Source organism: Telmatherina bonti (assembly GCF_933228915.1).
Source record: "Telmatherina bonti genome assembly, chromosome: 6".
Taxonomy (NCBI): domain Eukaryota; kingdom Metazoa; phylum Chordata; class Actinopteri; order Atheriniformes; family Telmatherinidae; genus Telmatherina; species Telmatherina bonti.
In genome coordinates this window covers 10,412,526-10,428,141 of record NC_136624.1, presented here as the reverse complement: position 1 = coordinate 10,428,141, position 15,616 = coordinate 10,412,526, and the positions used below count along the sequence as shown (strand labels likewise).

Sequence of the window (15,616 nt, the reverse complement as noted above, 5' to 3'; positions counted from 1 at the left end):
AGCTTCTGGATTGTTTCTGCAGAGCAGGGAGGAGAGAGAAGCTGCTTCTGGCAGGCTGATGAGAGGAAGTGGTGATTGGGCTTCGTCCTCTGGTGAGACCCTGCTGTTCCTCAGAGCCTGAGGGAGGAGGAGCGACCACGATCCTCCAGGATCTGCTACCACGATCTTACAGGATTACCATAGCAGATAGTCTGTGAACAGAATCGGTGATAAAGGGCAGCCTTGGCGGAGTCCAACCCTCACCGGAAACGAATTCGACTTACTGCTGGCAAATTAACTTGAAACTTAAATTAATTTTAAAAATGCAAATAAAATATGTAAACGTGTAAATAAAGCAAAACTTTACACATTTTTCTCCGTAAGTTTCATATTGTTCACAGTGTTTTCTAATCAGATTGTTTATTAAATGTACATATATTGGTGATGGACTTTTACTTCTTTTACTAAAACCACGGAGAAATGTGGCGTTTTTCATTATGGGCTATTATGCTGTTGTTTTGCTGGACATCAGGTTGTGGTGAAGGTGGAACCTGAACTGAACCCCATGATTAATTGTATTTTCTTTTATTTTCTTTTATCTTCTTCCTGTATTAATTTAGTTTGCATAAAACTGTGACCGAATTCAGCCCTTCATGGGTTAAAATGTGTCGCTATAATTACTAAATGTTTTTTTTTTTTTTTTATTAAGTAATATCAGTGTAGACAGAAAGACGAGAGAATCCTCCGCTAACAGCTCATAGCAGGTATGTAACCATCCATACAGGTGACTGTATGTCACTGCTTCTGGCTTTACATGTGTTTCCTCTGTTAAAAGGCTCGTCATTTTGCATTTCATCTATATTTCATGTATATTACATACTTGATGTGTTTATTCTTTCAAAAGCCTTTTAGCTTCTTTTATGTTTAATCTGTTGGGGTTTTTTTTTTTTCAATTTGTAATCAGTCCTTATGCAGGATGTTGGAGGGAACCTTCACAAAGACTCAGAGACAGCAGTTAGTTCTTGCAAGTAAGGGTAGCTCTCGTGCAACAAGACACATCAAAGTCAATTAGAGCAGCCCAAGACCAGTTTATTTATACATAATAGCTAGACAGCGTAGATGTAGGCATATGAGCATGTAGGTGTTGACCTTTGTTCCTCTAAAGTATGTGTGTGTGGATGCATGGTAGATGGAGTGTGATGTTGAGGTGCGAGACATCTGTTTCTGTGCAAGCATAGATAATATAAACACAAGAAGCCATCGAACAAGAAGTGAAAGAATACACGTCTGGCCTTACTTATGATAACTATAAGACTAAATATGATAAAGGCACACTAACACAAGTGTTTATTTTCTGTATTGTTTGCTGTTTTTCTCTCATTTCCAGCTCAGTCCTCATCTGATTTGCATGTTTTGCTTCTTTTCTCACCCCATCAGGGTTGGAATAGGTCTCTAAATTAACATTCACCAGTCCTCCACAGGTAGGTTAGAATTAATGTGAGTGAGTCTAAAAAAAACTTCCTGTCCAGTTCAGCAGGTGATTAATTGATCATATTATTCTGGTTCTTAGTTCTTGAGTCCTATGACCACATTTCCCATTAACTTGATTTCATGAAGAAGCATCCGTCCACCGGCTGCATCGTGTCGTTTCCCAGCTGCTGACGAACAAATGCAACTGCATGAGGAGAGAATTTTAAAGGAAGTGACATGAAGAAGGAAAAACAGAAATCTGGTTGAACGGTGGAAAGAAGAAGGCTGGTTGTGGAAGGAGAATTGAAGATCCATGAAAATAAGTTGAGTTCTGTCAGTCCAGATGTTAAAACACTGGATCAGCTGAGAGCATTCAGAGGAACAGATTCAGATGGAAGACCAAAGTTCTGATGAAGCACTGAAGATGACTAAAGTCATTTATTGTCACAGTGATCTGTCTCTGACTTCTTTCCAATAATTCAACATTAAATTAAACAAAAATAATTTAAAAAATACTTTGAGGACCTGAAGACATCAATACTGTCCAAGTCTTGTTCCAGATGTTGATGTCTGCTGCAGGAATAACCTCCTGAAACTTTCTGTGTTGGAGCAGACCTGAAGAAGCCTCTGACTGAACACACTGTTATTTCCTTAATCAGCTCCAGGGGCTCCAGATCAGTCCCCCAAAACAAAACCACAAGTTCTGGTTCAGTTCTTTGGTTCTTCAAGTCTGATTCTGGTTCTGCTGCCTCAACAGACTGCTGGACAGCCAAAATATTTTTGTATTTAAGTCATGCCTAAAAATTCTACTAAAGATAAAGATGATTATTTTAAATGATTATTTTCCCTATAATAATCTGTTTCGTAAAATTCTGATTTAATTAATCTGCCAAAAGAAACATGCTTTCTGATCAGAACAGTTCATTTAGAGCAGGGGTGTCCACCTCCAGTCCCCAAGGGCCACAGTCCTTCAGGTTTTCCACATATCCCTGCTCCAACATGCCTGTCTCAAATTAATGCACAACTTAAAGGGCTGGGGTGTCCAAAGTCATTCTCCTGGCTCACATTAAAATGGATCCAACAGCCAGTGAAGTTCTGCACATTGACTGACTTATACGAGTCAGGTGTGTTGGAGCAGAGATATGTGGAAAACCTGCAGAATTGGGCGGTTCCTACCATCACCATCTTGACAGGGGCATGCGCATCGTGGGCAAAGAGGTGGAGCTGAGAGGGGAGCTGTGAGCGTCATGGTGGATGATTGACATCGAGCAAACTCCAAGCTGCTTGTAGCTAAGAGCTAACCAAGCTAACCCGGAGATAACAGGAGCTAACCAGCTAACGACGGTAAGCGGGCTAAAGCTAAGTCACGTTGTTAACTGGCTAAAAACTGTGGTTGTTCTATGTTCTTCTTACTTAAAGCGGGAGATTGGTACCTGTCAGTCAAAAGGACATGCCCCTAAATATGACGAACTTTGAGATTAAATTACTTTAAAACGTGCGAGTTAGAAGAAAATTCACTCCCCTCACAGTTGTCATGAAGGCAAACCTGACCTATTAAACCGAAAATGGATATTTGAAACAGGCTGTAAACATGTTTCTTTCTGCTGTGAAGTTGGTCTTTTTAACATGGGAGTCTATGGGGATTTGCTCTGTTTTGCAGCCCTTAGTGGATGAAGGTGGAACTGCAGTTTTATGCGCTTCCGCATTGGCTTCACTTTTAACCGCTGGAGGTTGCCGCTTGCTACCCTCCCTGAGCCGGTTCTGCCGGAGGTTTTCTTTTTGTTAAAGGGGAGTTTTTTTCCTTCCCACTGTCGCCTCATGCAGCTCAGGATGGGGGATTGGATCGAAGTCATGACTCGATGCAATCAGTTGGTTTCTATTATAGGATGTGTATGAATTGGCTCGAAACTATGTGTATGTTGATTCGTGTATGTAAAGTGCCCTGTGACAACATTGTTGTGAAGTGGCGCTATACAAGTAAAGCTGAATTGAATTAAATTGAACTGATATTTTGTCCTTATACAAAGACTGAACATGTAAACTGTACACAGAAAGGCCTAATTCAAGTGTCAGATTTAATTTCAGTTTCAGTTATATTTATTTACTATATACTTCCTGCTGAATTTTACTTTCTTTATATATAAAAAATCCTTTAGAAATACTTTTGTGTAGCAGTGCTGTCATGTTTCCACATTTATTTCATGAATCATGTGCACGTGCCACAGTCATATGTCTGTTCCTGCTCCAGATTAAACTTTGTAGACCTCATCAGCAGCATGTAGTGATTTTTAATGACTTTTTATTCATTTCATGTGGGGGTGGGACTGAACTGCTGCAGTACACACGCGGAAGTACGCACGCGCTTCCGCCACGTAAAGATAAAGATGGCTGCAGCCGTCGGATCAGGTAATTTTGCTCTCCGAACAGTTTTGACAAGATGTTATCACTGTTTTTCTTAATGTGTGTGATTTCCAGCAAACCAGATTACGTCCGGGATGGATGAGGAGTTTTTATGAGTAGGTAAAAGAAAACGCTGCAAATGCTGTTTAACTAAGCGGTAAATCAAGCTGGCCCTCGGTGTTTGGGTCGTCTGCAACAGACTTTCTCTCTTACTGTCTCACAGACTGGTCAGAAGACGCGATGAATGAGTAAAATGTTTAGTTTACATGTTGGATGAAGCCGGGGTTTGTTTGGTCCGTGTCGGCTTCCGTACGGAGACGCCCGCAGTTAGCTTCAATATTAGCCACATTTTTTTTACCATCATACACGACTTTCCACGGTTTTACTGAAAAAGTACCTGCATTTAATTCACTCTTAAATCATTTCAAGGAGGTAGCACCTTTTTTAAATTAAACTCCAATGTTTATATGTCTTGGAATATCAAAAATAAATGTAAAACCATGTAAATGCAACTCACTTTTCTCGAGTATGAAACCTGTTTGACCATTTTCTTTCTTTCTTTTACCTTCTCACATCCTGTCTCTCTTTGTTACCTTTTGCTAATTTTCTAAAAGCTTCTATAATTATATTTTTCTCTCTGACAGAAGTTTCCACACTTGTAATAAACTGAAAAACAGTTGTATAAAACCACAGATTAATCCTACTGTAAAACAGACAAGATGAGGTTTAGGCAGATTAATCTGTCATCAGAAAACCAGTATTTCCTGAAAGTTTCAAGATACAATCACGCAGATACAAATCCTTACAAAAATAGGAAAAACATTTGCATGCATACATCCACAGCTGCAAACACAACCAGCTATCATCGCTTGAATAAATTGTTACTGTCATAAGAAGCAAAACATCTTTAGATCTAACACGCTTATTGCATTTCATTTTGATGCTTTGTTTTACATAAACAGATTTTTTTTTTTAATGCATGAATATGTTTTAAGTTTCTTTCTTTCACCAAGAACTTATATTCATGCAAATCATTTTGCATAGTGGGAACTATCTCCTTGCAACACATGTATGTTTCTTCTTGTCGTGTGTGAAAGGTGTTGTAGTTCCTCGCAGCTTTCGGCTGCTGGAGGAGCTGGAAGAAGGTCAGAAGGGTGGTGGAGATGGTACGGTGAGCTGGGGCCTTGCAGATGACGACGACATGATGCTAACTCACTGGAATGGAATGATCATCGGCCCTGCCAAGGTGAGCTATTTTTGATGGCATTGCTGGTTTGGATGTCGGGATGTGATGTGCCAATGTCGGGGGTGATTCTGATGCTCTGGTAAATTGGGAACCAGCTCAAAAGTGGAACCATTCAATTCTCATCTCTTAAAAGTATAGTGGCCCTTCTGTTTAGGAAAAATACATCCTCCACTACAAATTATTGTGGGGAGAATATTGCTGGAAAAATATAGTTAGACTCTTTTATTATTCTAAAACAGAAATTGAGATGTAGCGCGTCACACTTCTCTTGCAGGGGGGAATGTGGGGTGGGCTCTGCAGGCTGTTGCCATATCTTCTGTTTTTTCCTGTCCTTTAGAAGTCTGTCTGAATGAATAAATAAAAATGGCACATATCTGCTGGGAATTATTTTGGCTACCAGTAAAAAGGCAATCACCAAATGCTGGTTCCAACCAAAACCACCCACCCTGAAGCTCTTTTATAGTATAGCTTCAATTCACCACATGGAGACAGCGACCTTTGTACTGGAGCTTCAGAGGGGAAAAAGGAGAGGAATTCTGGGAAAAATTGGGTTATCATAAATACATGTAGTACATACACTGTATCTGATACACTACTACTATATACTACTAAATACTACTACTACTGATACTACCTACCATACTGTTCTGTTTGCTTGTGTTATAAACACTAATATACATGGAGGCTGCAACAACTAAACTTCCCAAGTTGGGATTAATAAAATACTTCTTTTCTATTCTATTGCTGCTATATAGTATGCTCAGAAGTCTGTGCCATTGTTGTTTTGTTATGTGGTCCCTGTACATTAATGTCATGTAAACACTGATGTTTACATATTGATGTGTACCTGTGAGGCTCCCGCTGCAACACACCTGACTGACACACAATGGCTCATTAACAGGCTGCTGGAGAAGCTGGCGACAAATTGCTGGAGAACCTTTTCATTTGCATCAGATGTACCAGAAAAGCACTAAAACCTGCAGGAGTTTAGATCAGGAGGACTGGAAACAGGAATCACTGCTTTAAGTGATTTGTGGAAGTTTTCCAGGATTTTTTTTTATCTCATCCAGGCGGTTTATATCTAGTGTTTACAAAGAGACTCTATACGGCACAGGAATCAAACCTTCGTCCTCGAGGGCTGCTGTCCTGCAGGTTCTTGTGGTTCCTGTGCTGCAACACACCTGACTGAAATGAATGGTCATTGTGAAGAACTTGACAACAAGCTGTTTGATTGGTATCAGGTGTGTCGATCAGGGAAACAACAACAACATGCAGGATAGTGGCGCTGGAGGACTGGAGTTTTAAATCCCTGCAACGGTAACTCCACAATGACAACGTTATTTATCACATTTTAACAATAAAAAAAGATCATTATCACTACTGTGTTCCTGAGAGGCCTCTATATTGACCTGGAAATGATTAAGCCACTTCCTTTCAGACTTTCCACCAATCAGAGAGCTTAAATTCATAATGTCCAGGAGCAGTGAAAGATTATCAAGTTAGCAGAAGGTTTTGTGTGTGTCTAAAACTACCAACAATAATGGTCTATGTCTGGAATAAAACCAAGAGGACGTTTATGATGCAGGGTGGGACCAAAACAGAAGTTTGGTGACTATTAATCTGTTATTTCTATAAGGTACTGTTAGTAATAAGTTTGATTTTGTTGTTTTGTTTGGCCTTCATGCTGCCATATCTACTGATAAATTCCTTTTAAATACTTTTAGCCACATTTTCTGGCAATTTTTACTTAAGCATGTATTTGCAGCACCTCTGGAACATCTTACTAAACAGCTGGAGCAGCTTGAGTGAACACAAGCTTGGTAGCTCATACCTGAAGTGTAAAGCTATCGGCTGTTCTAACGTGTCAGTAAGCTCTATGAATTCATTACAGAGCTGATCTTTTGTCATTTTTCTTGTCTGTTTCAGACGGTTTATGAAGGCAAGATATACAGCCTGAAAATAGACTGCGGCACCAGATATCCAGAACATCCGCCTCACGTCCGTTTTGTCAACAAGATCAACCTGACGGGTGTGAACGGTTCAACTGGTGTGGTGAGTGTCCAGAATCATCAATATTCCTCGATCTTATGTTTACTGGGATTATGGCCACTGTGTTGGACATTAAAGCGGCTCTATGATGCTATATCTAAGGGTGGGAAAATCGAATCAAAAAATCGAAAATTGGGATTTTTTTTTGCTTTACAGTTTTAAAATCGATTTTTTTCTTTAAAAAAATCTATTTTTTTCAAATAAATATAATCCTTTACAAAATTTTGGTCATTTTTATTGTTTTTATTGATCTTTTTACTTGTCATCTTGGGCATTATAGCAGCAGAATGATGATCTGGCTACTGTGTTCTTTTTCCTAATCGAAACCAAGAAAAATGACGAGCAAAAAAAAAAAGTTTTATACACTTTTTTTTGCTTTTAATCTATAAAAAATTAGCAATATCGAAGAATTGTGAGAATTGCAATTTAAATTGAATCGGCATCCAAAAAATCGGAATCGAATCGAATCGGGAAAAGGAGCATATCGTCACATCTAGTTTTCTGAGCTTTCTACAGTGTTGAATACCCATCAGATGTATGAGCGGCGCCGTTTGTTATCACTTAAACGCATGTTTGAGTTTTCAAGCACTCTATGTTGGGTTTCCATGGCGATGAAAAACGATTGGTTTTCGAGAGTTTTTTCTACTTCTAAACCTTAGTGACGTCTTGGGGGAGGGATTCAGTGATTGGTCATGTTCACGAGAATAAAGCCACGCCCATCTTCACTGCTCATTATAACTGCTCCTAGCAGGTGACCAATCAGACGCGGCCTGCAGAACATGGGGCGGAGCTTTCTTGTGCTTGTTTCTGGCAGAGGCTGATCTGAGAGGATCAATACAGAATAAATGTATTTTTCTTCTGTTGTGCCACGATGGTGGAATGACCTCCCAAACTCTGTCCGCTGCAGAGTCCCTGTCTACTTTTAGAGCAAGCTGAAGACTCAGCTCTTCGAGGAGCACTTCAACACTTAGTGTAGCTGTATTTGTTAGAAAGTTGGAGAACTTAGCCCAGTTCTTTGCAACAAACATTATGGTATTAATTCTTTGTATTTTAACACAGGTGATATTATGGGGTGGGAAGGGAAAAAAGCAAACAAACAAAAAGCCGATAGGTGGTGTGTTGCATTGTGCAGCATCTCCTATGTAGACGTCTGGGCTGTGAGGAGAGCAGCTGGTGGAGCTTTTGGAGAGGAATTTTGGCCATACTGGTGCGATACAGGATGATATTCGTGTTAACGGGAAGGGCATCTGTCCAGAAATCAATTCAGGGAATTTAAAATGAAATAAATACTTTTAAAAAAGTCTTCTTGGGAATGTATTGATTAGAAAGACAAGCAGACATTAACTGCCCCCCCCCCCCCCCCCCCCCCCTCCATTAGGTGGACATGAAGGCGGTGTCGTCGCTGTCTCGGTGGAAAAACTCCTACAACATCAGGACGGTCCTGCAGGAGCTCAGACAGCACATGATGACGAAAGAGAACAACCGCCTCTCCCAACCACCTGAAGGCCAGGTGTACAGCAACTGAGGCTCCTGCTGCTGTCCAGCCCCCCTTCTCACACACACACACACACACACACACACACACACACACACACACACACACACACACACACACACACACACACACACACACACACACACACTTACTGAGGTACACAAACACATGAATACACAAGATATTCCTCACACACCCAAAACTTCTCATGTTATCCAAGACATCTTCTTAAGGAACTTTTCATCGAACAGAGAGAAGGTTGTGCAGGCGAACCCAACCTCCCCAATCAGTGCGCAGCTCTCCCAGTTCTCCCAGTTCATGGTGCAGACCAGGCTCAGCAAAGCTAGAAACAATAAGTTCTCCTTCTGTGATTGTGTCTCAAATCCAGGTTGTAAAGTAGCTTGCAACCTGGTACTGGTAGAATGTACTGGTCATGTGTTCTGGGATCTCACAAGTATGTTGGGTTTTCTTTTATTCATGTCTCCAAACTTCAACATCATGCTGAAAACGGTCCTTTTAAAACCAGTAAAACCCCAACTGGTTTCTCCATTCGCCTGGTCTGCCACACTGCACTGATGTCACGCCTCCCCCGCAGCTTCCACAATATCCTGATGATGTGAATTTCAGGGGGCATTCCTTCAGTAAACGCACGTCCTGTACGACGGATGCAGTGCATCTACGAGCACAGCACTGCTGCCTTGTCTTCCGTGTTCCAGACTTTTCTGTGCCATATGATTCATCGTGCTTTGTGATGATGAGAGGGAGGAAGAGCAGAAGGGGTGGGCGGGTCTGCAGGTGCTTCTTCTCTGCGAGGACCAGTTTGTGTCTGTGGCACCTTTTCAGGACCACTGTTGTATGTCAGTCTGTGTGGAACGGGACGTTCTGATTTTTGTTTTTCTTTCCTGTTTTTGGTGTCTTGTTTTAGTTTCTTTGGTCTCTGGGCTGACCTGTGAAATTGTTGGGTTGTGAACACAGCCCGCTGAACACCATGGTCTGCTTTGGATGTTTATTTTATAACGGGTTGAATCTTTTCAGGGTGACGGTGACCTGTGGCATGATATTATTTGTAATAAACGTTATTACTTTTGCACGAAAATGTGTCTTTATTGATGCAGATGCAGAAAACTGTTTTTCCCCAAGAGGTAATTCTGTTTATGGACCACAGGAAAGGACAAGAGGGACATATGTATTTTACACATATCCACCGATGAGCAGGACACAACTTCATGAGAGGATCTAGCCATGAAGCATCACAGTTTTACCATCAGTGACGTGTAACGGCAGGAATAAATAGATAATTATATTAAAGATTGAGAGAAAAAACATAACTTCACACAAAGCATTGTTACTAGCATTTAAAAGCCTGATGGAAGAAGAAATAAATCCTGCTGGGAGCAAGACAGCGTCACAGAGGGCATCAAGACAAACCTGTCATGTGACATCCTGTGATGGATAATACTCAGTGCTTAATCGATCACCCGCCTGCTCCACAGCAAATGTTTAGTTTATTAAGGATCCCCATTAGCTGTAGCAAGCTACAGCTATTCTTCCTGGGGTCTGACACAATTATATCAAAAACAAAAACTTGTGAAAAGTTACACAGCACTCCAGTACAACCCAGGAATACAAGGTATTTACATATTTAAAATCTCTTTACATCCATTTTTACATAAGTAAATGGATGCATGTCATGTCCATTCATGTTACATCCTATCATGTAAACTATTCATTCACAAAAATATGCTTACTTATAACTGGATATCAACCAAAATATTTTACTATCTATAATACAAATCTTCTAGTACACCTCTATCCACATTATCAGTTTGTTTATTACACATACATTTGTATTTATTTGTGTAGATTTCATGTAGAGCAGGGATCTACATTATCTTAGCAGAGGTTTTCACAGAGCCGGACATGCTGCTTTTGTTGTTCACTGACATCTGTAGAACCAACACATAAAAGGGTGAAAAACTCAATAAAAAGATCAATAAAGCACATATTAAATAGTTTGAGGTATTTTATAAGATTTCCGCAGCAGGTAAATACATTGTTGGCCGGTTTTTTATTTATTTATTTATTTATTTTTTTCTTACATTAAAGACCAAAGTGGAATATCATGGCCAAGTTTCAGCTGCTTTCCACACATTTATGATGAAAAACTTTAATTAAATACATAAACAGATAAGTAGTTTTGATAATATTTAATATTGTAGGTGTGTGACAGCATCAGGCCTCATCATCCCAGATGAGCACAGTGTAGAACGCTTTAAAATCTGTCTTGGGAAATTCTGGAAAAGAAATTACACTCAGACTATATGCTTGATCAAACTGTTGAATGTATGTGTGTTGTGTGTAAATACTATAAAAAGATGGAGAAAAGATACTTTTTAAAAATATTTCAGGAGTGCGTTAAGATTTTAGATAAAGGTATTTAATTTCGATTCAGTTTTATTTAAACAGCAAAATTTCACAACAAAATAATCTCTAGTCATTTTTACTAAATACTAATTCAATTTGTTTTCTTTTTGTTTTCTGTTCATGTTTTTTTTATTTTTTTATTGCGCGCTTCAGAAGAGTTTCTGTTTGTACCTGTTGGTGGCGGTAATGCGCCGAGTCGTTGTTTACAAATAAACAGCAAGAAGAAGAAGAAAGCCACGAAGAAGAAGAAGAAAAAGAAGCATGGCGGTCCACCAGTTTCTGAGTAAAACAGAGTTAATAAAACAAGGAGCTGAAGCTCGAGTTTACCGGACAGAGTTTCTAGGAAAACTGGTAATTGTCAAAGAAAGGTTCCCGAAACGGTACCGACACCCCGAGATGGACGAGAAACTGACCCACCGCAGAACGCTGCAGGAAGTTCGTTCTATAGTCCGCTGCCGCAAAGCAGGTTAGTTCCTCTGATCTGTCACCAGATAATACAATATTTATTACAATTTAACACAATTTAATACAACATTTAACACAGTATAACAACATTTAGTACTATTTAACACAATTTAATACTATTAAACACAATTGTAATACAGTTCAACACAATTTAATACATTTAACTAACACAATTTTATTACAATTTAATACAACATTTAACACAAGTTAACACAATTTAATACAACATTTAACACAAGTTAACACAATTTAATACAACATTTAACACTAACTATTTAACACAATTTAATACAATTTAACAATTTTAATAGTTAAACACATTTTAATACAGTTTAACATAATTTAACACATTTTAATACAGCTTAACACAATTTAGCACAATTTTAAAACAGTTTAACACATTTTAAGACAGTTTAACATAATTTAACACAATTTAATACAATTAAACACAATTTATTACAGTTTAACACAATTTTAATACAGTTTAACCCATTTTAATACAGTTTAACACAATTTAATACAATTTAACAACATTTAATACAATTTAACGCATGTTTATATGCATTTATTTAAATTTACAGTGTCTGTTGGATGTTGAATGGTAAAAAAAAAAAAAGTTTACATTTCTTTTATTTCTACAGGAAATAATTTAAACATTTCAGGATGCATATAAAACATAGACACTGAAGTACAGTTGTGCTCATATTTATTCATACCCTTTCATTAAAGAAGGAAAAAAAACAGCTGCTTGTAAAATAAGCTGAAATTGACTAAAGTAATAGTAAATAAAAATTTTATGAAAATCATTACATTATTTTCTAATTCCGGTTCAATAGAAATATTATTTTCAAAAAGCAAACAAATAAGATAATTTATTACATATTACATCAGTCATAAACTAATATTTTGTTGAACAATCCTTTAATGTTTCCGCTCCAGTCAGGTGTTTTCTGTTCCTTTCAGTCAGACTTCTGCACCTGTTGACAGGTATTTTGTCCCACTGTTCAAAAGAAAAGTGCTCTAATTTGTCCAGGACCAATTTGTTTGTTTGTTTTTCTTTTTTCAACTCAATTAAATGAAAAAACAGTGTCTTATATTACTAAATTATATTTTGCCTCATTTTTAGTTATTGTTCCTTTTTTTAAGTCTCCAGTTATCTGAGTGACTGTAGTAAATTCAGCCTTTTCTTTAATGAAAGGGGGTGAATACATATGAGCACAACTGTATATCACATTTATTACATTTTAAATGACAGAAATTATTATTTTACTGGTTTTATTTGATTTGAAATAACATTATTTGCTTCATTAAATTTCTTGCTTGAGATCCGGGCGCATTTAATTAAGTTCAGTCTTCTTCTCTGCAGGCATATCTGCTCCTGTCGTCTACTTTGTGGACTACACCTCCCACTGTATTTTCCTGGAGGAAATCGTGGATTCTTCAACCGTGCGAGACCACATCGTATCACATCAACAGTCCGAGTCCCGTAAGACGGAGGAGCTGCAGTGGCTGGCTGAGCAGATGGGCCAAGTTTTGGCCAAAATGCACGACGAAGATATCATCCACGGAGATCTGACCACCTCTAACATGCTGCTGAGACGTGGCCAAGCGGACACCAAGCCTGACCTGGTCCTCATCGACTTCGGCCTGAGCTACATTTCAGCTTTGCCAGAGGATAAGGGGGTGGACTTGTTTGTTCTGGAGAAGGCTTTTCTCAGTACTCACCCCAACACAGAACTACTGTTTGAGAAGCTGCTGAAGAGCTACTCCCAGTCATCCAGGAAGTCATCAGCAGTGATTAAAAAGCTCGATGAGGTTCGGCTGAGAGGCAGGAAGAGGTCCATGGTGGGGTGATTGTTTATGCTCTCTACATGGACACTCCTCTAGGATTTTACAACTTTTAAAAAAAGATTAAAAATGTGTCAAAAATCAAATAAAAGGTGTTCAGTGCTTAAAATATTTCGACTGATTCTTCATTTTTAACAGTTTTTGGACGGATGTGTATCAGAGAGAGCAGCTCTTGCAACATTGAGGTTGACATGATGTTCTTCAGACATACATGTATCCTGAATCGTGTTGTATAAAACACACTTTAACCTCTACAGGTGTACTTATTTACCTTTTCTAAATGTCTGAATGCACATGTCGCACAAGGTGCACTTTCTTCTGATAACTATCTGATAAGTGGAACAACGTTTTCATATATATGATGACGAGAAGAGAACTTTTGGGGAACTACTTGTGAATGACTGTAATTAAAATCTTGACATCCCAACAGTTGATCATTACTTAGTATTTACTTTATTGCACTTATATTTTTAGTTTAAAAAAAGTTCCTTCATGTAAAGTGTTGGACTGTCAATCACAGCAGCCGACTTCTGCTTGGATTCATGTGAGACCTGATCAACTTTTCCAGTTCTGCTTCTACCACATGAGATGAATAGAAGCTGCAGGGTTCATTTTCCATTATGTTTCACATGCATCAGAAAAAAGACTTATCTGGTGCAGCAGTTTTGTTAGGTCTGGTGTTTTCAGCTGGAGCGTCTGCGCCTGCAGGCGACACAGCTCGTTCATGATCTGCTTGTTTTTGCAGAACAGAGGGTGGAGTTCATTTCTCAGATCTCCACTCACTCGGGAAGGAATAACAAAGTCGTAAGAGGTTTTTTCCTAGTATCACAAGTGGAATTTCCAACCTTCCAACAGGAAACGAAGTGACAGTCAGACTCTCTGGTAAGGAGCATTTTCTGCTCATCCTGTTTAGTGAACTGATGTTTACGTCGGCTCAAAAAGCAGTTTCAGTGTCAGAAAGTAGAGTTAATGCATCAGGTAAAGTTTTTTTTCTTTCTGTTCTTAGTATTATTACTGCAAACTAATGCAGTATAATTATAATATGTGACAGCTCAATGAAGATGTGTTTTAAAACTATTCAACAAGTAAATATAGATGACAGTTTGCAGATAAAAACTGAACACTACATCTTGTCAGTGCTGAATAAATCTGCAGATTCATCCTTTAAAATGCATTTAATCATCCATTTATTGACATTTTTTACAAAACAGTCAGTTTAAAAAAAGAAGGGGACATATTTACACATACATTCATAATAAATACTGAAGCTATTATAGAATATAAAACAAAAATATCCCCTCTCTATTAGCTATAACCAAATATTTAGCCTTTTAGGACCCTTTTAAAAGGCCTTTGTGTTCATATCCTGGTCTATAAATCTGTAGCAGAACTTAAGGAGACTTGGAGCTGTACTGCTCCGCGTTTTACACGGGTTTTTCTACATCCAGAAATCACTTCGACATATTAAGGCACAAACTACAGCCTGCTTCCTTTCCAACTTCTCACAGTCAGTTTACATATATATATGAGTATATATATATATATATATATATATATATATATATATATATATATATATATATATATATATATATATATATATATATATATATACATATACTCATATATATATATATATGTATATATATATATATATATATATATATATATATATATATATATATATATATATATATATATATATGCATATATATATATATATATATATATATATATATATATATATATATATATATATATATGCATATATATATATATATATATATATATATATATATATATATATATATATATATATATATATATATATATATATATATACATATATATATATATATATACAGTTGTGCTCATATTTATTCATACCCTTTCATTAAAGAAGGAAAAGAACAAAATGTAAAATAAGCTGAAATTGACTAAAGTAATAATAAATGAAAATTTTAGTGTCTTATATTACTGAATTATATTTTTGCAAATTTTTAGTTATTGTTCCTTTTATAAGTCTCCAGTTATTTGAGTGACTGTTGTAAATTCAGCAATGAAAGGGTACAAATACATATGAGCACAACTGTATATAAACTAAATATTAGCTTTTATATGGAATTGGTTTCATCTTTGGAAACTGATGATTTATTCAGAAAACACACAGTAACAATAGGTAAATGGTTTTCTTCATGGTTTGTTTTCATGTTTGCATAACACAGAAACGGGGATGTCTT

The 15,616-nt window shown here is 37.5% G+C and overlaps 2 protein-coding genes across 2 annotated transcripts; both read left to right on the top strand.

The window, feature by feature from the left end:
- Window positions 1-3,833: 3,833 nt before the first annotated feature.
- LOC306757744 (ubiquitin-conjugating enzyme E2 variant 1-like) lies at window positions 3,834-9,704 on the top strand (the record flags this gene model as incomplete). Its single annotated transcript, XM_079242870.1, has 4 exons — window positions 3,834-3,855; window positions 4,947-5,095; window positions 7,022-7,147; window positions 8,523-9,704. The coding sequence occupies 4 exons, from the start codon at window positions 3,834-3,836 to the stop codon at window positions 8,667-8,669; spliced, it is 444 nt and encodes a 147-aa protein (XP_079098996.1). The 3' UTR covers window positions 8,670-9,704.
- Window positions 9,705-11,309: 1,605 nt separating this feature from the next.
- Window positions 11,310-13,410, top strand: tp53rk (TP53 regulating kinase). The gene is made up of 2 exons (XM_079242962.1): window positions 11,310-11,529; window positions 12,895-13,410. Exons 1-2 carry the CDS (start codon window positions 11,325-11,327, stop codon window positions 13,380-13,382), a joined length of 693 nt encoding a protein of 230 aa, XP_079099088.1. The 5' UTR covers window positions 11,310-11,324; the 3' UTR covers window positions 13,383-13,410.
- Window positions 13,411-15,616: the final 2,206 nt, after the last annotated feature.